Source organism: Ranitomeya variabilis, chromosome 2, assembly GCF_051348905.1.
Source record: "Ranitomeya variabilis isolate aRanVar5 chromosome 2, aRanVar5.hap1, whole genome shotgun sequence".
In the NCBI taxonomy this organism is placed as follows: Eukaryota; Metazoa; Chordata; class Amphibia; order Anura; family Dendrobatidae; genus Ranitomeya; species Ranitomeya variabilis.
In genome coordinates, this window is record NC_135233.1 from 285,216,938 (window position 1) to 285,244,057 (window position 27,120).

General features: G+C 45.7%; 1 protein-coding gene across 1 annotated transcript; it reads right to left on the reverse strand.

Annotated features, from left to right (window-relative positions):
* Positions 1–345: 345 nt before the first annotated feature.
* LOC143805572 (ankyrin repeat and SOCS box protein 12-like) lies at positions 346–27,120 on the reverse strand. Its single transcript, XM_077285069.1, has 3 exons — positions 26,580–27,120; positions 21,074–21,926; positions 346–933 (listed from the first exon to the last, which is right to left on the reverse strand). The coding sequence occupies exons 2-3, from the start codon at positions 21,891–21,893 to the stop codon at positions 800–802; spliced, it is 954 nt and encodes a 317-aa protein (XP_077141184.1). The 5' UTR covers positions 21,894–21,926; positions 26,580–27,120; the 3' UTR covers positions 346–799.

A 27,120-nucleotide genomic window follows, 5' to 3' on the forward strand; every position in this document is an offset into this window, starting at 1 on the left:
TTGTGCACAGGGCCGGACTGGCCATTTGGCATTTCTGGCAAATGCCAGAAGGGCCTGTCTGGTCATGGGCTGCCTTGTCTGCTGCATTGTTAACAGAATCAGTGTTCTCAAGACACCCATACTGTTAAGAGTTGTGACTGAGTACAAAGTTGCTGACTCTGTCACTTACCCCAGCAGGCCACAGATATCATTAGAAATGTTGGTCTTGTATAAAATCTTCCTTTCCTCCATCCAGGGTAATATTAGTAATATATCCCATCTGGTTCATGGGGATGGGGACAACATGGGCCTGTGTGATTTTAAATGCCAGGGCTGAATTTCAGCCCCAGTCCGTACCTGCTTGTGCATAAATAACTCTACAACTGTGCAGCGGGCCGGTCGACTGATCCAGTGGAACATTGATTCTATCTTGACTTTAGGATGTGAGGGACATTGAACATTTGTTTACAGCGAGATCCTCCAGTGATGGCTGCAGGTAGCTGCTATAACAATATCTTGGCACTCATGTCCCTATCTCCATGTCAGGCATGCCACTGATACAAGCTGTAAAAGAAAATCTCCCCACGTATTATGTCAATGATATACACACAAAAAAAACAGCTATTTCGCATACCCTCATATTCATCTTTGGATGCTCAGACCCTCCTACTACTAATAAAATCATGGGTAGCCCCATTTCAAATACACGGTTTCAAAGAGACCATTGAGTGGTTTAATCCCGATACAGGCCATGTTATGTTTAGTGTCAATAATTGCTCCTGTACGATCTTCATCCGGTTCTCGGCGTTTTATTTTCTGATTATGACTCATGCAGGAGATATCGGATCATTGTCTGAGGGATCTCTAACTGGTGGAGATGTTGCATCTTTTCCACTTGTCGCAACAACTTCAGTATGGTCAGACGGCACTGGGACATCAGAGACTTTGGATGTACTGTAAAGTAATAACAGGAATTAATATTTTACAATAGTTATCATTAGTTATCATTAAAAAGTGCAAAATTTCATGTCTTCAGGAGAAATATTCCGTAAGAGAACTGAGGATAAAGCCAAACTTCATAGTACACTGCTGTATGGAGGTAGCGATTTGGTTATTAGGGTGATTGCATGAGATTAGTGAAGTGTAGGATTTGGGCTGGGACTGATACTGCTACTAAGCTCTGTGTGAGTAAATGAGGTTACCTGCGATATCAGATACAGCCCGTAGACAAATCTGGAAGAACTAAAGGTACCTTCACACGAAACGACATCGCTAGCGATCCGTGACGTTGCAGCGTCCTGGCTAGCGATATCGTTTCGTTTGACACGCAGCAGCGATCAGGATCCTGCTGTGATGTCGCTGGTCGCTGAATAAAGTCCAGAACTTTATTTGGTCGTCCGATCGCTGTGTATCGTTGTGTTTGAAAGCAAAAGCAACGATACCAGCGATGTTTTACACTGGTAACCAGGGTAAACATCGGGTTACCAAGCGCAGGGCCGCGCTTAGTAACCCGATGTTTACCCTGGTTACCAGCGTAAAAGTAAAAAAAACAAACAGTACATACTCACCTGCGCGTCCCCCAGCGTCTGCTTCCTGACACTTACTGAGCGCCGGCCCTAAAGTGAAAGTGAAAGCACAGCGGTGACGTCACCGCTGTGCTGTTAGGGCCGGAGCTCAGTCAGTGTCAGGAAGCAGACGCTGGGGGACGCGCAGGTGAGTATGTACTGTTTGTTTTTTTTTACTTTTACGCTGGTAACCAGGGTAAACATCGGGTTACTAAGCGCGGCCCTGCGCTTAGCAACCCGATGTTTACCCTGGTTACCCGGGGACCTCGGCATCATTGGTCGCTGGAGAGCGGTCTGTGTGACAGCTCTCCAGCGATCAAACAGCGACGCTGCAGCGATCGGCATCGTTGTCGCTATCGCTGCAGCATCGCTTCGTGTGAAGGTACCTTAAGACATGTTTCTAATCCTACATACGCCTGCCGGCACCGCTGGACCCTACTGTTAGGCCTCACTCAGACGTCTGTTTTTCACATACGTGTTTTTCACTGATAAATCACATAGCCATTATAGTATATGAAGCTGTTCACACGTCCGGGTTATATTGCGGACCGAGTGGTCTATTACAAAAAAAAAAAGAGGAGATGTGTCCATTTTTCGTCCAAGTCATGGATCAAAGTCGAATACAAGTTTATGGGTCTGAGCAAGATCAGTGATCCGTGGGTTGTGTGTGATTACCACTGCACTGGGAAGAAAGGCTATGCAATTTATGTATTTATGTTTATTTCTCATGAGAAAATCACAAACACTAATGCTAAAAATTGACACACTGACCGAACACTGATCACACTTGAACTGTTTTTTTTTTTTGCAAACCAGAACAATCACCGACATCTGAATCCTCGAGACCACAGGAACAGCTATACTTACTGACCTAAGGTGATGTTCACATGTCCGTTTGTTATTCCATTTTTATGATTCATTTGAGGAGCAAAAAAAAAATGAACTTTTGATTACAGGATCCATTTTTTTTCAATTATTTTTTTTTCTCCTGAAATGTCTTTAGTTTGCATCTGTTCCATTTGCTATCTGTTTTCTGGATGGCTAAAAAAAAACATGATGTGCACTTAAAAAAAAAACGTATAGTAGACAGAATGGCTTACCAAAAATAACTAGATGGGTATTTCCTGAAGGAACTACAGATAGTGCTTTGGAATGGTGCCCGGGCTGCCCCTGCAAGACTTTCACACTTGGGTGCCCCTCAGGCGGTCCGATTTGGTGGGTTGGGTCAATCTGGGTCTGATTTTGTGGGCGGGGTAAATCTAGGTCCGATTCGGTGGGCGGGGTCACTTTTGGTCCGATTCTGTGGGCGCGGCCACTCTGGGTCCGATTCGGTGGGCGGAGCCACTCTGGGTCCGATTTGGTGGGCGGGGCACCTTAGGGACCAATTTGGTGGGTGGGGTCACTCGGTCCGATTTGGTGGGCTGGGCACCTCAGGGTCTGATTTGGTGGGCTGGGCACCTCAGGGTCCGATTTGGTGGGTGGGGTCACTCTGGGTCCGATTTGGTGGACGGGGTCACTCTGGGTCCGATTTGGTGGACGGGGTCACTCTGGGTCTGATTTGGTGGAAGGGGTCACTCTGGGTCTGATTTGGTGGAAGGGGTCACTCTGGGTCCGATTTGGTGGGCGGAGCCACTCTGGGTCCGATTTGGTGGGCGGGGTCACTCTGGGTCCGATTTGGTGGGCGGGGTCACTCTGGGTCCGATTTGGTGGGCCGGGCCCCTCGGGGTCCGATTTGGTGGGCCGGGCCCCTCGGGTTCCGAATTGGTGAGCGGGGTAATCTACTATATAATTGTCTAAGGGCACTTCCGTCTTTCTGTCTCACAACACCGCTACGTCGTCATCATCTCGTGAGACCGCAATGCACTCTTGGGACCGGAGCGCGCAACAAGCATCGGGTACCGGCCACTCCAGGTGCAACAAGCATCGTGTACCGGCCGCTCTAGGAGGTGCAACAACCATCAGATACCGGCCGCTCCAGGAGGTGAGTATGTAACTTTTTTATTTTAATTCTTTTTTTTTTTTTAACAGGGATATGCAGTATACTATGTGACTGGACAATTTACTACATGACTGGGCAGTATAACTACATGGCTCTGCGCTGTATACTGCGTGGCTCTGCGCTGTATACTGCGTGGCTCTGCGCTGTATACTACGCGGCTCTGCGCTGTATACTACGCGGCTCTGCGCTGTATACTGCGCGTTCTGCGCTGTATACTGCGCGGCTCTGCGCTGTATACTGCGCGGCTCTGCGCTTTGTACTGTGCGGCTCTGCGCTATATACTGCTTGGCTCTTCGCTGTATACTACGCGGCTCTGCGCTGTGTACTGCGCGGCTCTGCGCTGTGTAATGCGCGTGTCCGTGCTGTGTACTGCGCGTGTCTGCGCTGTATACTGCGCGGCTCTGTGCTGTGTACTGCACGGCTCTGCACTGTGTACTGCGCGGCTCTGTGCGGTATACTGCGCGGCTCTGCTCTTTATACTGTGCGGCTCTGCGCTCTGTACTGCGCGGCTCTGCGCTGTGTACTGCCCGGCTCTGCGCTGTGTACTGCGCGGCTCTGCGCTGTGTACTGCGCGGCTCTGCGCGGTTTACTGCGCGGCTCTGCGCTGTGTACTGCACGGCTCTGCGCTGTGTACTGCGCGGCTCTGCGCTGTGTACTGCGCGGCTCTGCGCTGTGTACTGCGCGGCTCTGCGCTGTGTACTGCGCGGCTCTGCGCTGTGTACTGCGTGGCTCTGCGCTTTGCCCTGTGCCGCTCTGCGCTGTGTACTGCGCGGCTCTGCGCTGTGTACTGCGCGGCTCTGCACTGTGTACTGCGCGGCTCTGCGCGGTATACTGCGCGGCTCTGCTCTTTATACTGTGCGGCTCTGCGCTGTGTACTGCGCGGCTCTGCGCTGTGTACTGTGCAGCTCTGCGCTGTGTACTGCGCGGCTCTGCGCTGTGTACTGCGCGGCTCTGCGCTTTGCACTGCGCCGCTCTGCGCTGTGTACTGCGCGGCTCTGCGCTGTATACTGCGCGGCTCTGCGCTTTGCACTGCGCCGCTCTGCGCTGTGTACTGCGCGGCTCTGCGCTGTGTACTGCACGGCTCTGCGCTGTGTACTGCGCGGCTCTGCACTGTGTACTGCGCGTCTCTGCGCGGTATACTGCGCGGCTCTGCTCTTTATACTGTGCGGCTCTGCGCTCTGTACTGCGCGGCTCTGCGCTGTGTACTGCCCGGCTCTGCGCTGTGTACTGCGCGGCTCTGCGCTGTGTACTGCGCGGCTCTGCGCGGTATACTGCGCGGCTCTGCGCTGTGTACTGCACGGCTCTGCGCTGTGTACTGCGCGGCTCTGCGCTGTGTACTGCGCGGCTCTGCGCTGTGTACTGCACGGCTCTGCGCTGTGTACTGCGTGGCTCTGCGCTGTGTACTGTGCGGCTCTGCGCTGTGTACTGCGCGGCTCTGCGCTTTGCACTGCGCGGCTCTGCGCTGTGTACTGCGCGGCTCTGCGCTGTGTACTGCGCGGCTCTGCGCTGTGTACTGTGCGGCTCTGCACTGTGTACTGCGCGGCTCTGCTCTTTATACTGTGCGGCTCTGCGCTGTGTACTGCGCGGCTCTGCGCTTTATACTGCGCGGCTCTGCGCTATGTACTGCGTGGCTCTGCGCTGTGTACTGCGCGGCTCTGCGCTGTGTACTGCGCGGCTCTGCGCTTTGCACTGCGCCGCTCTGCGCTGTGTACTGCGCGGCTCTGCGCTGTGTACTGCGCGGCTCTGCGCTGTGTACTGCGCGGCTCTGCGCTGTGTACTGCACGGCTCTGCGCTGTGTACTGCGTGGCTCTGCGCTGTGTACTGCGCGGCTCTGCGCTGTGTACTGCACGGCTCTGCGCTTTGCACTGCGTCGCTCTGCGCTGTGTACTGCGCGGCTCTGCGCTGTGTACTGCGCGGCTCTGCGCTGTGTACTGTGCGGCTCTGCACTGTGTACTGCGCGGCTCTGCTCTTTATACTGTGCGGCTCTGCGCTGTGTACTGCGCGGCTCTGCGCTTTATACTGCGCGGCTCTGCGCTGTGTACTGCGCGGCTCTGCGCTGTGTACTGCGCGGCTCTGCGCTGTGTACTGCGCGGCTCTGCGCTGTGTACTGCACGGCTCTGCGCGGTATACTGCGCGGCTCTGCGCTTTATACTGTGCGGCTCTGCGCTGTGTACTGCACGGCTCTGCACTGTATACTGCGTGGCTGTGCAATATACTTCGTGGACATACATATTCTAGAATACCCGATGAGTTAGAATCGGGCCACAGTCTAATAATCATAAGACTACGGATAGTGGTTTGGAATTGTGCTGTACTGTCACTTTAAGAGCTGATATTATCTGACAAAACTTGTGATCTGGTGAGCTGATGTAGATTTCATAGGCGTTGGCATAGTAACTGTGTCTGACTGCGCATATCAATGAGCTAATCAGCCAGGTGGCAGTTATTTTTAGAAATTGCCTCAGAAACCAGCCCATTATAAACGTATAGGAAAATTTCTCCATTGAAACGCATTGAAAGACTTTTTTCAAACACAAATTGCGCAAAAACTACAAATCCGATCGACACGAAAAATACTTAGCACACCTCTCAGGAACGCTGGCTTCGAAATGACACCTCACTGGAGTCTGTGAGTTTAGCGGTTCGGGCCGCATTACGTGCGGACTGAATAATAAGAATAAGAAGAAGTTTACCACGGTGGAATAACAGTATAGTGCTTTGTTCCAAAGCACTATAATAAGAAGAAGTTATCCACGATGGAATAACAGTATAGTGCTTTGTTCCAAAGCACTATAATGATTTTCCATTATGCTTTTCATCTAATGATCAGTTTTTAGTTCAAAGATGTTTTTATTGTTTATATATCATAACAAATATTTGGTTTTCCCACGATGTCAGATTGTCTTTTTTGTTTTTTTATCCTTATCATGACTTTTTTTCCTTGCATTGTTTTATGTAATGTATTTATCAATAAAATCTTATTATTGTACAATTTTGTGTTGGGCTCTATTTCCTTGTATCAGTTTTTTGTGCTATCGTGGACCCTGTTTACCTTAGGACCTACCCTGGTTTACCTGTCTGTCCTGCCTAGCACCAGAGCGGTCACTGACGGCTCTTGCCAGTGATTCTGCTGCATCATATCAACAGATCCGATCTTATGGGCTTCTCTGTCGATGGGGCGTGACTGCTGGAGTCATGCTGACTGACAGTTGGTATCCCGCAGTTAGCAAAGAGCCAGCTGTCAATCAGCATGACATTGGCAGTCATTCCCATCAACAGAACAGCCCGTAAGAGAAGCAGCTGCTCTATCAACGTCATTGGAAGCAGCAGAAGTGCCGGCAGAGGCAATCTGTGACTGCTCTGACCCGGCAGAGATCACTGGCAGATTTCACAGGCAGGTAATTATGCATGGGCCGGAAGTCTCTTCTACAGTGAAAGCCTATGGAGTCTTGTTCAGATGCTCCAGAGATTTGCATTGTAAAAGTCACTTCCGGGTCACGAAGAGTGCAAGTGACCCTGATAGTCCGCAGAGCGGTGACGTCACTAAGGGTACCGTCACACAGTACCATTTTAATCGCTACGACGGCACGATCCGTGACGTCGCAGCGATCGTATGAATATCGCTCCAGCGTCGTAGACTGCGGTCACACGTTGCAATCACGGCGCTGGAGCGATGCCGAAGTCCCCGGCAACCAGGGTAAACATCGGGTAACTAAGCGCAGGGCCGCGCTTAGTAACCCGATGTTTACCCTGGTTACCAGCGTAAACGTAAAAAAAACAAACAGTACATACTTACATTCCGGTGTCTGTCCCCCGGCGTTCTGCTTCTCTCCACTGTGTAAGCGCCATAGCCGGAAAGCAGAGCGGTGACGTCAGACGTCACCGCTGTGCTCGCTTTCCGGCCGGCGCTCACACTGCAGAGAAGCTGAGACGCCGGGGGACAGACACCGGAATGTGAGTATGTACTGTTTGTTTTTTTTACGTTTACGCTGGTAACCAGGGTAAACATCGGGTTACTAAGCGCGGCCCTGCGCTTAGTTACCCGATGTTTACCCTGGTTACAAGCGAACACATCGCTGGATCGCTGTCACACACAACGATCCAGCGATGTCAGCGGGTGATCAAGCGACGAAAGAAAGTTCCATACGATCTGCTACGACGTACGATTCTCAGCAGGATCCCTGATCGCTGCTGCGTGTCAGACACTGCGATATCGTAACGATATCGCTAGAACGTCACGAATCGTACCGTCGTAGCGATCAAAATGGTACTGTGTGACGGTACCCTAAGACTATGTTTGGATTGCTGATTCTGTGAAATAAATTTAGAGTATATTGTGTTAGTTTTAAAAAGTGTCTTTTGTAGTATTGTAAGACTACAAATTGAAATACAAAATAATTATATGGGATATTTTATTACCTAAGACACTGTTAACCAGGCAAAAGACCCAAAGCTGCTGCATTTGTTACCACAGACAAGTTGCATTGTGTGAATGCATTATTTTCAAAGATGAAGTATTTCAAAAACTAGAAAAAATTCAGCAAAAATAATGGGATTTTTTAATTCAGCACCCTCAAAATACCCTATGCAGACCTGTTTTATGAAAGCTATATCCAACCAATTTTGTTATTATTTGTAAAGCATTTTTTGGTTGGGTAAAAATATTAGTTTGATAGTGGCCTGTCTGACTTAGATTGCCTTTAATTAAAAATAGTGAGGGCATTGGACTACTATCAGCAGGTTTTAGCTATATAATCTGAGTGCAGCGTAATGTAGGGGCAGAGACCCCGATTCCAGCAATGTGTCACTTACTATGCTGTGTGTTTTTATTTCAATGCAATCAGTGTTTTATCAGCAGGGGATTATCACTACAAGACTAGGTGTTTCTTGCCTCCTGATTGGCAACTTGCTGACAATATACAGTAAACATAGAAAGCTGCCAATCAGAGGGGTGGGCGGGGTTATACAGAGCTCAGCATTTAGAGCTCCACTAGAGAAAACTGTGATTCTATCACAACTGCTACACCCAGTAAACTTAGTGATACATCACTGGAATCAGGGTCTCTGTCCCTAGCTCATGCTGCTGTCAGATTACATAACAAAAACCTGGTGACAAATTATCTTTAATATTTTAGTTGGGATTCTGGGGGTTTGAAGTTCCATATGTAGTCAGATAGATGTTTTTGTAGTTCGTTAATCCAGACAGTTGGAATGAGTATAGGAATAGTCCTAAGAATATATTTGATCTTGGGTAGTACGTTCGTCTTCTATAAAATGATTTTTCCAAACCAACATGTTTCTAACTGTGAAAACCTTGGAATTTGTTTCTTTAATTCTTTGTGGACATAGGATAGATTTACTTCCCCTACTTTTAGATTTGGTTTTGTTAGTTTGATGCCAAGGTAATCTAGAGATTTAGTTTTCGATTGAAATTGAAATTCTGTTGCCATATCACTTAATGGATCTGATTTTAAGCTCCGTGCATGCCCAGAGACGAGAGGTGTTCAGAGACATCTGTGTGCTGTATTATATATATTTTAATATGATTTCAACACTCCACTTAATTAATACGAATGACAGAGATATTGATTGGTTTTGTTATTAGTATATATATATATATATATATATATATATATATATATATATATATATACAGTGCCTACAAGTAGTATTCAACCCCCTGCAGATTTAGCAGGTTTACACATTTGGAATTAACTTGGCATTAGGACATTTGGACTGTAGATCAGCCTGGAAGTGTGAAATGCACTGCAGCAAAAAAGAATGTTATTTCTTTGTTTATTTTTTTTTTTTAAATTGTGAAAAGTCTTTTCAGAGGGTCATTTATTATTCAACCCCTCAACCCACCAGAATTCTGTTTGGTTCCCCTAAAGTATTAAGAAGTAGTTCAGGCACAAAGAACAATGAGCTTCACATGTTTGGATTAATTATCTCTTTTTCCAGCCTTTTCGGACTATTTAAGACCCTCCCCAAACTTGTGAACAGCACTCATACATGGTCAACATGGGAAAGACAAAGGAGCATTCCAAGGCCATCAGAGACAAGATTGTGGAGGGTCACAAGGCTGGCAAGGGGTACAAAACCCTTTCCAAGGAGTTGGGCCTACCTGTCTCCACTGTTGGGAGCATCATCCGGAAGTGGAAGGCTTATGGAACTACTGTTAGCCTTCCACGGCCTGGACAGCCTTTGAAAGTTTCCTCCCGTGCCGAGGCCAGGCTTGTCTGAAGAGTCAAGGCTAACCCAAGGACAACAAGGAAGGAGCTCCGGGAAGATCTCATGGCAGTGGGGACATTGGTTTCAGTCAATACCATAAGTAACGTACTCCACCGCAATGGTCTCCATTCCAGACGAGCCCGTAAGGTACCTTTACTTTCAAAGCGTCATGTCAAGGCTCGTCTACAGTTTGCTCATGATCACTTGGAGGACTCTGAGACTGACTGGTTCAAGGTTCTCTGGTCTGATGAGACCAAGATCGAGATCTTTGGTGCCAACCACACACGTGACGTTTGGAGACTGGATGGCACTGCATACGACCCCAAGAATACCATCCCTACAGTCAAGCATGGTGGTGGCAGCATCATGCTGTGGGGCTGTTTCTCAGCCAAGGGGCCTGGCCATCTGGTCCGCATCCATGGGAAGATGGATAGCACGGCCTACCTGTAGATTTTGGCCAAGAACCTCCGCTCCTCCATCAAGGATCTTAAGATGGGTCGTCATTTCATCTTCCAACAAGACAACGACCCAAAGCACACAGCCAAGAAAACCAAGGCCTGGTTCAAGAGGCAAAAAATCAAGGTGTTGCAGTGGCCTAGTCAGTCTCCTGACCTTAACCCAATTGAAAACTTGTGGAAGGAGCTCAAGATTAAAGTCCACATGAGACACCCAAAGAACCTAGATAACTTGGAGAAGATCTGCATGGAGGAGTGGGCCAAGATAACTCCAGAGACCTGTGCCGGCCTGATCAGGTCTTATAAAAGACGATTATTAGCTGTAATTGCAAACAAAGGTTATTCCACAAAATATTAAACCTAGGGGTTGAATAATTATTGACCCACAAATTTTTATGTTTAAAATTTATAAAAATTTAACTGAGCAACAAAACTTTTTGGTTTGTAAGATTTATGCATCTGTTAATAAATCCTGCTCTTGTTTGAAGTTTGAAGGCTCTAACTTATTTGCATCTTATTAAACCTGCAGGGGGTTGAATACTACTTGTAGGCATTGTGTATATATATATATATATATATATATATATATATATATATATATATATATATATATATATATATATGTATTTTCAATGGAGTCCACAGAAAGCTAATTGAAAACTTGTCCAGCCACATGTTAATTGTCTAAATGGTCAGTCTAAGGCTTCTTTCACACTAGCGTCGTGCACTGCACGTCGCTATGGGTCGTTTTGCAGAAAAAACGCATCCTGCAAAAGTGCTTGCAGGATGCGTTTTTTCTCCATAGACTTGCATTAGCGACGCAGTGCGACGCATTGCCACACGTCGCAACCGTCGTGCGACGGTTGCGTCGTGTTGCGTCGGACCGTCGCCACCAAAAACCGTTACATGTAATGTTTTTTGGTGCGTCGTCTGCAGCATTTCCGACAGCGCATGCGTGGCCGGAACTCCGCCCCCGCCTCCCCGCACCTCACAATGGGGCAGCGGATGCGTTGAAAAACAGCATTCGCTGCCCCCGTTGTGCGGCGCTTCCACAGCTAGCGTCGGTGCGCCGCAACGTCGCATTGCGACTTGCAGTGCACGACGCTAGTGTGAAAGTAGCCTAAGCAAAGTGAATGTAAATGACCCAGTAATTTACATTTAGAGTACACTTTACTTTTATCTATTTGGCCTGAAGGCTTCAGTACACATATGTTATGGTTCTCAATGGCAAGAGAACATAGCCCAGCAAACATACGAACTAGCTCTTGGAAGGATGGAAACTAAACTGACCATGAACTAAACCTGCCGCACAACTAACAGTAGCCGGGTAGCGTAGCCTGCGTTTTATCCCTAGACGCCCAGCGCCGGCCGGATGACTAACTAATCCTGGCAGAGGAAAATATAGTCCTGGCTCACCTCTAGAGAAATTTCCCCGAAAGGCAGACAGAGGCCCCCACAAATATTGGCGGTGATTTAGATGAAATGACAAACGTAGTATGAAAATAGGTTTAGCAAAATTGAGGTCCGCTTACTAGATAGCAGGAAGACAGAAAGGGCACTTTCATGGTCAGCTGAAAACCCTATCAAAATACCATCCTGAAATTACTTTAAGACTCTAGTATTAACTCATAACATCAGAGTGGCAATTTCAGATCACAAGAGCTTTCCAGACACAGAAACGAAACTATAGCTGTGAACTGGAACAAAATGCAAAAACAAACAAGGACTAAGTCCAACTTAGCTGGGAGTTGTCTAGCAGCAGGAACATGCACAGAAAGGCTTCTGATTACAATGTTGACCGGCATGGAAGTGACAGAGGAGCAAGGCTAAATAGCGACTCCCACATCCTGATGGAAACAGGTGAACAGAGAGGATGATGCACACCAGTTCAATTCCACCAGTGGCCACCGGGGGAGCCCAAAATCCAATTTCACAACAGTACCCCCCCCTCAAGGAGGGGGCACCGAACCCTCACCAGAACCACCAGGGCGATCAGGATGAGCCCTATGAAAGGCACGGACCAAATCGGAGGCATGAACATCAGAGGCAGTCACCCAAGAATTATCCTCCTGACCGTATCCCTTCCATTTGACCAGATACTGGAGTTTCCGTCTGGAAACACGGGAGTCCAAGATTTTTTCCACAACGTACTCCAACTCGCCCTCAACCAACACCGGAGCAGGAGGCTCAACGGAAGGCACAACCGGTACCTCATACCTGCGCAATAATGACCGATGAAAAACATTATGAATAGAAAAAGATGCAGGGAGGTCCAAACGGAAGGACACAGGGTTAAGAATCTCCAATATCTTGTACGGGCCGATGAACCGAGGCTTAAACTTGGGAGAAGAAACCCTCATAGGGACAAAACGAGAAGACAACCACACCAAGTCCCCAACACAAAGCCGAGGACCAACCCGACGCCGGCGGTTGGCAAAAAGCTGAGTCTTCTCCTGGGACAACTTCAAATTGTCCACTACCTGCCCCCAAATCTGATGCAACCTCTCCACCACAGCATCCACTCCAGGACAATCCGAAGATTCCACCTGACCAGAAGAAAATCGAGGATGAAACCCCGAATTACAGAAAAAGGGAGACACCAAGGTGGCAGAACTGGCCCGATTATTGAGGGCAAACTCCGCTAAAGGCAAAAAAGCAACCCAATCATCCTGATCTGCAGACACAAAACACCTCAAATATGTCTCCAAGGTCTGATTCGTCCGCTCGGTCTGGCCATTAGTCTGAGGATGGAAAGCAGACGAGAAAGACAAATCTATGCCCATCCTAGCACAGAATGCTCGCCAAAATCTAGACACGAATTGGGTACCTCTGTCAGAAACGATATTCTCCGGAATACCATGCAAACGGACCACATTTTGAAAAAACAGAGGAACCAACTCGGAAGAAGAAGGCAACTTAGACAGGGGAACCAAATGGACCATCTTAGAGAAACGATCACACACCACCCAGATGACAGACATCTTCTGAGAAACAGGAAGATCCGAAATAAAATCCATCGAGATGTGCGTCCAGGGCCTCTTCGGGATAGGCAAGGGCAACAACAATCCACTAGCCCGAGAACAACAAGGCTTGGCCCGAGCACAAACGTCACAAGACTGCACGAAGCCTCGCACATCTCGAGACAGGGAAGGCCACCAGAAGGACCTTGCCACCAAATCCCTGGTACCAAAGATTCCAGGATGACCTGCCAACGCAGAAGAATGAACCTCAGAAATGACTTTACTGGTCCAATCATCAGGAACAAACAGTCTACCAGGTGGGCAACGATCAGGTCTATCCGCCTGAAACTCCTGCAAGGCCCGCCGCAGGTCTGGAGAAACGGCAGACAATATCACTCCATCCTTAAGGATACCTGTAGGTTCAGAATTACCAGGGGAGTCAGGCTCAAAACTCCTAGAAAGGGCATCCGCCTTAACATTCTTAGAACCCGGCAGGTAGGACACCACAAAATTAAACCGAGAGAAAAACAACGACCAGCGCGCCTGTCTAGGATTCAGGCGTCTGGCGGACTCAAGATAAATTAGATTTTTGTGGTCAGTCAATACCACCACCTGATGTCTAGCCCCCTCAAGCCAATGACGCCACTCCTCAAAAGCCCACTTCATGGCTAAAAGCTCCCGATTCCCAACATCATAATTCCGCTCGGCGGGCGAAAATTTACGCGAGAAAAAAGCACAAGGTCTCATCACGGAGCAATCGGAACTTCTCTGCGACAAAACCGCCCCAGCTCCGATTTCAGAAGCGTCGACCTCAACCTGAAAAGGAAGAGCAACATCAGGCTGACGCAACACAGGGGCGGAAGAAAAGCGGCGCTTAAGCTCCCGAAAGGCCTCCACAGCAGCAGGGGACCAATCAGCAACATCAGCACCCTTCTTAGTCAAATCAGTCAATGGTTTAACAACATCAGAAAAACCAGCAATAAATCGACGATAAAAGTTAGCAAAGCCCAAAAATTTCTGAAGACTCTTAAGAGAAGAGGGTTGCGTCCAATCACAAATAGCCTGAACCTTGACAGGATCCATCTCGATGGAAGAGGGGGAAAAAATATATCCCAAAAAGGAAATCTTTTGAACCCCAAAAACGCACTTAGAACCCTTCACACACAAGGAATTAGACCGCAAAACCTGAAAAACCCTCCTGACCTGCTGGACATGAGAGTCCCAGTCATCCGAAAAAATCAAAATATCATCCAGATACACAATCATAAATTTATCCAAATAATCACGGAAAATGTCATGCATAAAGGACTGAAAGACTGAAGGGGCATTTGAAAGACCAAAAGGCATCACCAAATACTCAAAGTGGCCCTCGGGCGTATTAAATGCGGTTTTCCACTCATCCCCCTGCTTAATTCGCACCAAATTATACGCCCCACGAAGATCTATCTTAGAGAACCACTTGGCCCCCTTTATGCGAGCAAACAAATCAGTCAGCAGTGGCAACGGATATTGATATTTTACCGTGATTTTATTCAAAAGCCGATAATCAATGCACGGCCTCAAAGAGCCATCTTTCTTAGCCACAAAGAAAAAACCGGCTCCTAAGGGAGATGACGAAGGACGAATATGTCCCTTTTCCAAGGACTCCTTTATATATTCTCGCATAGCAGCATGTTCAGGCACAGACAGATTAAATAAACGACCCTTAGGGTAATTACTACCCGGAATCAAATCTATGGCACAATCGCACTCCCGGTGCGGAGGTAATGAACCAAGCTTAGGTTCTTCAAAAACGTCACGATATTCAGTCAAGAATTCAGGAATCTCAGAGGGAATAGATGATGAAATGGAAACCACAGGTACGTCCCCATGCGTCCCCTTACATCCCCAGCTTAACACAGACATAGCTTTCCAGTCAAGGACTGGGTTATGAGATTGCAGCCATGGCAATCCAAGCACCAACACATCATGTAGGTTATACAGCACAAGAAAGCGAATAATCTCCTGGTGATCCGGATTAATCCGCATAGTTACTTGTGTCCAGTATTGTGGTTTATTGCTAGCCAATGGGGTGGAGTCAATCCCCTTCAGGGGTATAGGAGTTTCAAGAGGCTCCAAATCATACCCACAGCGTTTGGCCAAGGACCAATCCATAAGACTCAAAGCGGCGCCAGAGTCGACATAGGCATCCGCGGTAATAGATGATAAAGAACAAATCAGGGTCACAGATAGAATAAACTTAGACTGTAAAGTGCCAATTGAAACAGACTTATCAAGCTTCTTAGTACACTTAGAGCATGCTGATATAACATGAGTTGAATCACCGCAATAGAAGCACAACCCATTTTTTCGTCTAAAATTCTGCCGTTCACTTCTGGACAGAATTCTATCACATTGCATATTCTCTGGCGTCTTCTCAGTAGACACCGCCAAATGGTGCACAGGTTTGCGCTCCCGCAGACGCCTATCGATCTGGATAGCCATTGTCATGGACTCATTCAGACCCGCAGGCACAGGGAACCCCACCATAACATCCTTAATGGCATCAGAGAGACCCTCTCTGAAATTCGCCGCCAGGGCGCACTCATTCCACTGAGTAAGCACAGCCCATTTACGGAATTTCTGGCAGTATATTTCAGCTTCGTCTTGCCCCTGAGATAGGGACATCAAGGCCTTTTCCGCCTGAAGTTCTAACTGAGGTTCCTCATAAAGCAACCCCAAGGCCAGAAAAAACGCATCCACATTGAGCAACGCAGGATCCCCTGGAGCCAATGCAAAAGCCCAATCCTGAGGGTCGCCCCGGAGCAAAGAAATCACAATCCTGACCTGCTGAGCAGGATCTCCAGCAGAGCGAGATTTCAGGGACAAAAACAACTTGCAATTATTTTTGAAATTTTGAAAGCAAGATCTATTCCCCGAGAAAAATTCAGGCAAAGGAATTCTAGGTTCAGATATAGGAACATGAACAACAAAATCTTGTAAGTTTTGAACTTTCGTGGTGAGATTATTCAAACCTGCAGCTAAACTCTGAATATCCATTTTAAACAGGTGAACACAGAGCCATTCCAGGATTAGAAGGAGAGAGAGAGAGAAAGGCTGCAATATAGGCAGACTTGCAAGAGATTCAATTACAAGCACACTCAGAACTGAGAAAAAAAAAAAAAATCTTCAGCAGACTTCTCTTTTCTCTCCTTTCTCTGTCAATTAATTTAACCCTTTTAGGCCGGTCAAACTGTTATGGTTCTCAATGGCAAGAGAACATAGCCCAGCAAACATACGAACTAGCTCTTGGAAGGATGGAAACTAAACTGACCATGAACTAAACCTGCCGCACAACTAACAGTAGCCGGGTAGCGTAGCCTGCGTTTTATCCCTAGACGCCCAGCGCCGGCCGGAGGACTAACTAATCCTGGCAGAGGAAAATATAGTCCTGGCTCACCTCTAGAGAAATTTCCCCGAAAGGCAGACAGAGGCCCCCACAAATATTGGCGGTGATTTAGATGAAATGACAAACGTAGTATGAAAATAGGTTTAGCAAAATTGAGGTCCGCTTACTAGATAGCAGGAAGACAGAAAGGGCACTTTCATGGTCAGCTGAAAACCCTATCAAAATACCATCCTGAAATTACTTTAAGACTCTAGTATTAACTCATAACATCAGAGTGGCAATTTCAGATCACAAGAGCTTTCCAGACACAGAAACGAAACTACAGCTGTGAACTGGAACAAAATGCAAAAACAAACAAGGACTAAGTCCAACTTAGCTGGGAGTTGTCTAGCAGCAGGAACATGCACAGAAAGGCTTCTGATTACAATGTTGACCGGCATGGAAGTGACAGAGGAGCAAGGCTAAATAGCGACTCCCACATCCTGATGGAAACAGGTGAACAGAGAGGATGATGCACACCAGTTCAATTCCACCAGTGGCCACCGGGGGAGCCCAAAATCCAATTTCACAACACACATACCTTGACAAAGCCTCAGATAACAGGATATAGATCAAAAGCCTTTAACATATAAATGGAGGTATTGCCTGACACAGGGGGAGAGACAGACGGACAGATTTGGATGAGCAAGGACACAGAGAGAAGGCTGATTTTGACTCCTACCATTTCCAATGTAATGTATGACTTATGATTATTGATTATGTGTTGTTTTGATTGACTGTTTATATTTATTATCTTTTATTAAGTAAATTCATTTTTGTCTTATTCAATTGTCGTGTATTTATTTATTCATCACAATTCTTTGAACCTTAACAAAACAACCTGTAGAACAAATAGATCCTATCAAAGAAGAAAAAAATGGAAACTGAAAGGAACAAAATCGGATATCAAGCGGAAACCAAGGTTTGGTATCTACTTTTCTATTTCTATTTTTATATTCAACCAGATCCATTACAAACATATCCCAAATGGACACATGAACATAGCCCAAGCTTATATCATGCAGAATATTTCACAGCACAGCTCTACAAGTTATTGGAAACAGCATAACTAATTTGATGTATTTACAAAATACATTTTTTTATGTAGATTATTTCTATGTGCAAACTGTAAAATGGTTTTGCACTGTGGCGTAACTAAAGTTTGATGGACCTTGGTGTAAAATTTGGACTTTGGCTCCCACCTGCATGTTGTTGGACAGATGTATTAGCCCTTATAGCTTTCTAAATCCTTTAAAGACTGACGTGCTGCCCCCATTCATAATGTAATAATGTCCCCCATGCTGAGCCCCTTCCTGTAATAATGTCCCTATCCTGGCTGGTATAATGTTCCATATCTTATATGTTGTGAAATTTCAGCTCCAAAGATATCAAACCTCTGAATGCAGCTCTGGAATCAGACAAAAGATGAGGACTAGTGATGAGCGAGTATACTTGTTACTCGAGTTTCTCCGAGCATGCTCGGGTGTTCTCCGAGTATTTCAGCGTGTTCCTAAATTTAGTTTATGTCGACGCAGCTGCATTATTTGCGGCTGCTAGACAGATTGAACACATGCAGGGATTGCCTGTTTGTTAAGGAACCCCCACATGTATTCAAGCTGTCTAGCAGCCGCAAATAATGCAGCTGCGTCGACATAAACTAAATCTCCGAGCACAACAAAATACTCAGAGATCACCCGAGCATGCTCGGAGAAACCCGACTGACGAGTGTACTCGCTCATCACTAATGAGGACTTATTTCATTTGTGATTAGTTCTACATGTTGGTCACTGATAGGAAAGAATCGCCGAGTAACTAGTCGCAGAAATGACTGCATCGGTCATGTGCCGTCTGAGCCTGCAGAGCCGTCTGAGCCCGAAGAGAGAGCAAGGAGACTGTCTCTTTCAGTTTTCACTTTTTTTGTCTTTCTAGAGCTGCTTTGAAAGCTGAAATCCCACAACATTCCCTGATGGATTAATGTTTGCGTAAAAGCTTTTCTGCTAATTTGAAATTTGGGAATGAAATCTTTACACTAGGGCTTGTACTTTAATAACTCGCTCTACTACTGTATTATACGGCATTAGCTAATCTGTTAGAAGTGTGTCTGACTACGAGCTTATTATGTGTTTCCAAAAGCAAGTGTCAGAATTGTACTGAGAATATCGAAGAGTAACTAAGAATTAGTAAAGTCTTGTAATTACCAAATAAGTCAAATCTACCATATATACTCCAGTATAAGCCGAGATTTTCAGCCCATTTTGTTAGGCTGAAAGTGCCCCTCTCGGCTTATACGCCAGACATTGTCCCAGGGAGGGTCGTGGGGGAGGGGGAGCGGCGGCTGTGACATACTCACCTGCTCCTGGCGAGGTCCCTGCATCTCCAGACAGGTCTACGGGTGCTGACAGCTTCTTCCAGCGTTGAGCGGTCACATGGTACCGCTCATTACAGTAATGAATATGAACCCGACTCCACTCCCATAGGGGTGGAGCCGCATATTCATTACTGTAATGAGCGGTACCATGTGACCGCTCAACACAAGAAGAAGCTGTCAGCACCTGGAGAAGACCATCAGGGAAGCTGCCAGGGACTGCGCCGGCAGCAGGTGAGTATAATGGGGAGGGGGAGCATTGTGCGATATTCACCTGTCCTCTTTCCACCGCCGGGCTCCGTCTTCCGTGTCCTCTGCAGTGACGCTCAGGTCAGAGGGTGCGATGACGAGGTTAGTGCGCGCCGTCTGCCTGAACATTAGTGCAGAGGACGCGGAAGACACAGCGGCGCCGGAAGGAGGACAGGTGAATATTGCAAGTGCCGGGGGCCTGAGTGACGAGAGGTGAGTATGTCATTTTTTATCGCAGCAACAGCATATGGGGCAAATATCTTTATGGAGCATCTTATGGGGCCATAATCAACGTTTGTGCAGCATTATATTGGGCAAATATCTCTATGGAGCATCTTATGGGGCCATAATCAACATTTGTGCAGCATTATATGGGGGCAAATATCTTTATGGAGCATCTTATGGGGCCATAATCAACATTTGTGCAGCACTATATGGGGGCAAATATCTTTATGGAGCATCTTATGGGGCCATAATCAACGTTTGTGCAGCATTATATTGGGCAAATATCTCTATGGAGCATCTTATGGGGCCATAATCAACGTTTGTGCAGCATTATATTGGTCAAATATCTCTATGGAGCATCTTATGGGGCCATAATCAACATTTGTGCAGCATTATATGGGGGCAAATATCTTTATGGAGCATCTTATGGGGCCATAATCAACATTTGTGCAGCACTATATGGGGTCAAATATCTTTATGGAGCATCTTATGGGGCCATAATCAAGGTTTGTGCAGCATTATATTGGGCAAATATCTCTATGGAGCATCTTATGGGGCCATAATCAACATTTGTGCAGCATTATATGGGGGCAAATATCTCTATGGAGCATCTTATGGGGCCATAATCAACATTTGTGCAGCATTATATGGGGGCAAATATCTTTATGGAGCACCTTATGGGGCCATAATGAATGTTTGTGCGGCATTATATGGGGCAAATATCTTTATGGAGAATCTTATGGGGCCATAACCAGCATTTCTGCAGCATTACGGTATATGAGGGCAAATTTCTTTATGGAGCATCTTATGGGGTCATAATCAACGTTTGTGGAGCATTATATGGGGCAAATATCTCTATGGAGCATCTTATGGGGCCATAATCAACATTTGTGCAGCATTATATGGGGCAAATATCTCTATGGAGCATCTTATGGGGCCATTATTAACCTTTGTGCAGCATTATATGGGGCATATTTTAATATGGAGCATATTATGGGGCCCATCATGAACTGTATGTATGGAGCATTATATGGGGCTCCTGTTCAATATGGATATTCAAAAACACAACCTACTGAGATCTCAATTAATTTTACTTTTATTGGTGTCTATTTTTATTTTTGACATTTACCGGTAGCTGCTGCATTTTCCACCCTAGGTTTATACTCGAGTTATTACGTTTTCCCAGTTTTTTGTGGCAAAATTAGGGGTATTGGCTTATACTCGGGTCGGCTTATACTCGAGTATATACGGTAAATGCAAATTGTGTCTATATAGAAATTCCTAAATTGTGAATATATGCTGAGAGCTGCTATGTGGTCTCCTGACGGAGGCACTTTTTTCCCGGTGGTACACTTTTATTACATGTCAATCAAACAAATGACATAAGAAAAGTAAGATCTGGCAAGTGGGACCCCTGTGATTACTAGAACACATTTTTGAGAACTAAAATAAAGTTTTTTTCTCCAGACATAAACCCTTCCCTTTAAATATGTCTTATAGCGGCCCAATCTCACTTTTATGATGTCTGATAGGCACATACTGTACATCATTGTCTATGTTCCTTTGTATATGTGTATGTGAAAGCTAAGGGATACTTTACCGCAACGTCTGCTATTACCTCTTTCTCTTGCCAGAAGTTCCATTGCCTCGTGATTTGGGAATGTCTTAGAAATGTGGATGTCGGGCAAATAGACATCGGCTCCGAAATCAACAAGTAAGGTCACAAATGATGTCCTACATCCATGCTTGAGGCACACGTCCAAAACGGTTTTAGGATGCTTTATCCTTTTCAGAAGTGTCTCATCTGTGCAGTTGTAATCTGGGTCAGCCCCGTAAAGAAGCAGGGTCCTAAAACACTCCAGGTGCCCATAGACAGCCGAGAGGTATAATGGTCCTGTAGTGGTCGCAATGTTTGTGCTCCAGTCAGGTAACTTGCATTTGACATTAGGTTCTGCGCCATAATCTAGTAGTTCTCTTAAGATGCTGGCATTGCCTTCTCTGGCAGCGTTAAGTACTGGAGTGCAGTTGTTATAGATGCTTCCTGAAGGACAAGCTCCAGCCTTGAGTAATTCTCTGACACAATCAAAATGGCCAGCGCTGACAGCAGAGAACAGAGGAGTTTGGGCCTTTACATCTAAGATGTCCACTTCTGCCCCATTAGCCAGGAGGATCTTCAGACATTCTAGAGAACCCTTAGAAGCAGCCAGACGAAGAGGAGTCACTGGAACTCCCCAACCGCTGTGACTGTTCACCAACATCTTATATTTGTCTTCTGAAAGTAGACTTGATAAGTATTCGGGGTTATCCATTGTCACCGCCAAATGAAGTTCACGGCCATCTTCAGCTGCACCTTCATCATCTTCTTCTCTTGGCCTTAGAATGGAAAACATCTTTGTGATATCCATGAGACTCATCTTCAGACGTCTGCAGATCACCATTATAAGCGCAAACCGATATTAGATGGTAAAGCTCTAGAAATAGTGCAAAAAAACAGAATGTGAATAATACTCTCGATATCATATTGTGGCATGGCAACACAAGACCTATTCATATATTTAAAATAAAAACGCAACACAGTTATAATGGAGGAAAAATGGCCGTGATGTTTATTTAGGGTTAATCCATATCCAACAAATGCTTTAAATAATAACTCATAAATGTCCATAAATCCAAAGCACCAATTAACCAATCCGCCCATAAAATGAGCGATTTTCCCACAAATAAAGACATCACGACAGGACATAAAATAAAAAAGGGGAGGGTGGGTGTTATCTTCTTTTCTTCATAAAATCTTCAGTCTGAGGTAACCAGCCAGAAAACCGGGCTTTTATAATTTACACAGCCCCCCAGCAACCGCATATTGACCAATAAAAAAACGTTTAAAAAGGCGCCCAAAGTGCCAACTAGAACCAGATTAGACCAGAAGTAGTTTATAAATAGACACCTGACTTGACCTGTATTTGAACCCAATGAAGCCATAGAGTATGCTTCTAGGCTTAATACAGACATTATATTCAAGTTCTGTGTTGCCATGAGACCCCCCCTTTATTTCATGTTTTTTGGCGGGGGAGGGCTTCCATTCTATATAATACAATTTCTGGGGACTGGAAACCTGTAGTAATATTGTGCCAGATGTGTCATGGCCAAAATGCACTGGGACTCCGCTGGCGTTACATCAGGGCCGTGTACTTCCATACATATCGGAAGTTCTCATCCGTACAGGATTAGGCCGGTTTCACACGTCAGTGGCTCCGGTACGTGTGGTGACAGTGTCCTCACGTACCGTGTGTGCTGTCCGTGTGCTTTTTTTTAAAGTCATAGGGTTAAAATTGAAGCAAATTGTTTCAATACACGGACACAGATACATGGACAGCACACGGACGATAAACAAGGACACACGGATAGCACACAGATGGCCTACGTGCACACGCGGACACGTTTAACTCCAGGACCATTTCTCCCGGTACCGGAAATATCTGGACGTGTGAGACGGGCCTTGTGGCCTGTCTTCACTGGTAAGTTCTAAAGGCATGGCGTTCTGCAGAGCACAGCGATCCCATCACGGAGAGTCTTTAAGGTTATGTTCACACGTTGCGTTTTTGCAGCTTTTTTTTAATGGGGTGTTTAAGCTGTGTTTAAGCTCCTTACAACAAGCATTTTTTACTTTATTTTTGCTGCATTTTTTTCAGGGTCCTTTTGTCTCTTGCGCATACTGATAAAGTTTAGTGCATAAAAAATAATCTGATTCAATTTCATTGGGTTTTGGCACAAAAACGCAGCAAAACCTGATACCTGCCTTTTTGCAGCATTTTTCCACTACTCATTGCTTCCAGTGGGTGAAAAACGCTGAAGAAATGACATGCGGCATTTTGCAAAAAACAAGCTCTTTGACAAAATAGTCAGGAAAAAAAAAACAAGCTGTGTGTATAAGGGCTGTCCCACACGTCCAGATAATTCCGGTACCGGAATAAATCGGTACCGGAGTTATCCGTGTCCGTGTGCCTGGGAACTCACGTAGGCCATACGTGCGGCACACGTGTGCCGCCCGTATGGCGAGTGGGTACCACACGGAGCGTGTGGTACCCACGCGTGTGGTACCCTGCATCGTGCTGAAGCCGCGATTCATATGTTCCCTGCAGCAGCGTTTGCTGCAGAGAAAATATGAATAACAGTGTTTAAAATAAAGATCTATCTGTCCGCCGCCCCCCCACCCCCTGTGCGCCCCCCCGCTGTTCTGAAAATACTTACCCGCCTCCCTCGCTGCTTCCTGGTCTGGCCGCGGCTTCTAGTGTATGCGGTCACGTGGGGCCGATCATTTACAGTCATGAATATGTGGCTCCACCTCCCATAGGGGCGGAGCCGACTATTCATGATTGTAAATGAGCAGCCCCACGTGACCGCATACAGTAGGAGGCGCGGGGCAGAGAGGAAGGAGTGACAGCCAACGAGGGAGCGGGTGAGTATTTTCAGGACAGCGGGGGGGCGCACAGGGGGTGGGGGGGCGGCGGACACATAGATCTTTATTTTAAACACTATTATTCATATTTTCTCTGCAGCAAACGCTGCTGCAGGGAACATATGAATCGCGGCTTCAGCACCATGTGGGGGGGACAGCGCTTACTGTAGCGCTGTCTCCTGCACGCACACGGACCCCAGACGGAGAACGTCCATGTGAGGTCCGTGTTTTACACGGACCCATTGACTTTAATGGGTCCGTGTAATACGTGCGCTCCCACGAACACTGACATGTCTCCGTGTTTGGCACACGGAGACACGGTCCGCAAAAAATCAATGACATCTGAACAGATGCATTGATTTTTATGGGTCTACGTGTGTCAGTGTCTCCGGTACGTGAGGAAACTGTCACCTCACGTACCGGAGCCACTGACGTGTGAAACCGGCCTAAGGGTATGTGTCCACGTTCAGGATTGCATCAGGATTTGGTCAAGATTTTTCATCAGTATTTGTAAGCCAAAACCAGGAGTGGGTGATAAATACAGAAGTGGTGCATATGTTTCTATTATACTTTTCCTCTAATTGTTCCACTCCTGGTTTTGGCTTACAAATACTGATGAAAAATCCTGACCAAATCCTGATGCAATCCTGAACGTGGACACACCCTAAGATTTCTGAAATCTTATAGACTTTGCTGGTACTGTGAAGCGCAGCTTATAACTATTTTGCATACATCTCACATGTTACACAGTTGCTGCATGTATTTTTTTTAAAGGGACAACCTGGATCTCAGAGAATGGGGTATATTTCTTTTCCAGTCTTTGGCATATACAGTACTTCATGCACAAGACAAGTATGACTACTATATAAACCATGGCTTAAATACTGCTATGCTCCATTGTCTTATTCCTTAGGCTATGTGCACCCGTTGCAGATTGGCGTGCAGATTTTTCCGCACTGTTTTTGTAAAATCTGCAGGTAAACCGCACTGCGGATTAACCGCGGTTTATGTGCGAATTCCACCTGTGCTTTTACACCTGCGGATTCCTATTGAGGAGCAGAATCCGCACAAAGAATTGACATGCTGCGGAAAAAGCACCGCTGCGTTTCCGCACAGTATTTTCCGCAGCATGTGCACTGCAGATTTTGTTTTCCATACGTTTACATGGTACTGTAAAACACATGGAAAACTGCTGCAGATCCGCCGCAAAATCCGCAACGTGTGCACATAGCCTCACACTCAGCTGAATGGCTAATCAGATGGACTTTACTACCTTTACTACAACCCTATTTGAAAAGACAGTGTTGTAGGACAGTATATTCCTAGTAACCATTCTATCATTTCATGCTGAAAATGATATTTGATCTGCAGGCAGGAAGTTATAGAGCACAAGGAGCTGGTCAGATTGATAGACATTTTTGTTGGAAAAGTTTCAGTAAAAGTTGTATTTTATTCATTGAAATCCCAGTTTGTATGCATAGGAGTCCAGTGGGCAGTGCTATCAGTGATTGACAGTCCTCCCTGTATGAATGTGCTGCAGAGATAGCTGTCAGTCAATGAATAGCACCGCCCACTGGACTCAAATACATATTAACACAAGTTGTACTGAATCTTTTACAACAAACCTATGTATCATCCTGCCCAGATTCTTCCCTATACCGACATGTGCACAGATAAGACTGCATGTATAATGTGACAGGTTCCCTTTAAGACTTAACTACTGACTTCACAATTGATCGGAACCTTGCCGATAGCAGAGATAGGGAGAAACTGTCTGGCAGCGTCTACACCTGCCGATCTCCAATCTCCGGACTAGTGATTTAATATGTAGGTGGAATCACCAGATAACGTATTGTTCATATTCCTAAGATGTCCATTATATTGAAGGAACCGTCTTATTGAGGCAAGTCTTGTACATAAATGGGTCGTACAATAAGGAAACAAGTTTGCGGATTCCTGTCTATCTATGTGGACAATCCTCCATGGCAGACATGTTGCCATCTCACATTATGGAATAAGTCAGTCCTAATGGTTGTCTACTGTGAGGTCATTCTGATTTACCATGTAGATGCCGATAACACAATTGTTCTCACACTGGTTACAATTAAATAAATCATGAAAAATCAAAGCTCTAATCTAATTATACTAACAACACAAAAGGAAAATGTCGGGGTTTCACCTTCATTATGATACATATTATATAATGTATTTACAATGTACCATGTCCCTTGTAATGATCTTTATTGGTAATAGTGAACTTCCCATTAATTAGTCACATATTTACAATGTAACAGTGGAATAATAATATTTATTATCTAGTTAATCTTGCACTGTAACAATTCATTCTCTCATACTGCATTTTAATCTCACATAATCCGTCATTCCTTCAAGCGGATACAGTTTATTTAATTAAATACTAATCTTTACACTCGTTTAAAAAGAAATCTGTAGAATATTTCAGAAATATATCAATATATCAGGTTTTGATAGCCAGTGCCAGTCTATACAGTCCGGATCTACCAACCTGTAAATTATAGTAAATCATTGCCGCTTACTTTTCTTTAAAACTTTGTTGAAAAATACACAGATACAAAATACTGACAGGATCCTCAGGCAAAGACGTGGTAAAACCCTGAAGATGACCGCCATGAAGGTAATTGTCTCTTACCTTTGTGAGCCGTTCGCTGACTTAATACGATTGTTCTGACTGATGACCCATCCTGATGCCCAAGTGCCAACTTTACATCTCCTTCTGCCTCTTCCACAAAGAAGGACCCAACAATTACCCAAGCCAGTGGGAGACAGTAACTGGGAGTGATTAAAACAAACTTTCGACAAATGGATAAGGACTGAGCTAAAAATACAACTTGGAGAGGCTGTGCTCGCCATGTCCATTCTTGGATAGCTGACCTCACTGGATGAGTATATATAGAGAGGGGCTTGGCAGGTGCTCTGCTGTTTTGGTGCTGGGATCTACAGTGAGACAAGGGGCAGGGTGACAGCCATTGTTAGGAACTGCTTCTATTGCTGATTTATCTGATGGTACACGTATACAGACCTGGAACATGAAGATTAAATATAGGTTATATACAGTATGCTGTCGTGAGGTGGCACTAGTAAAGTATTCAGAAAACACACCATAAAGTGTACAATCTCATATACCCCATATTGGGTTCCCCAGTTGAACACCATTTAAATGTCACATTGGG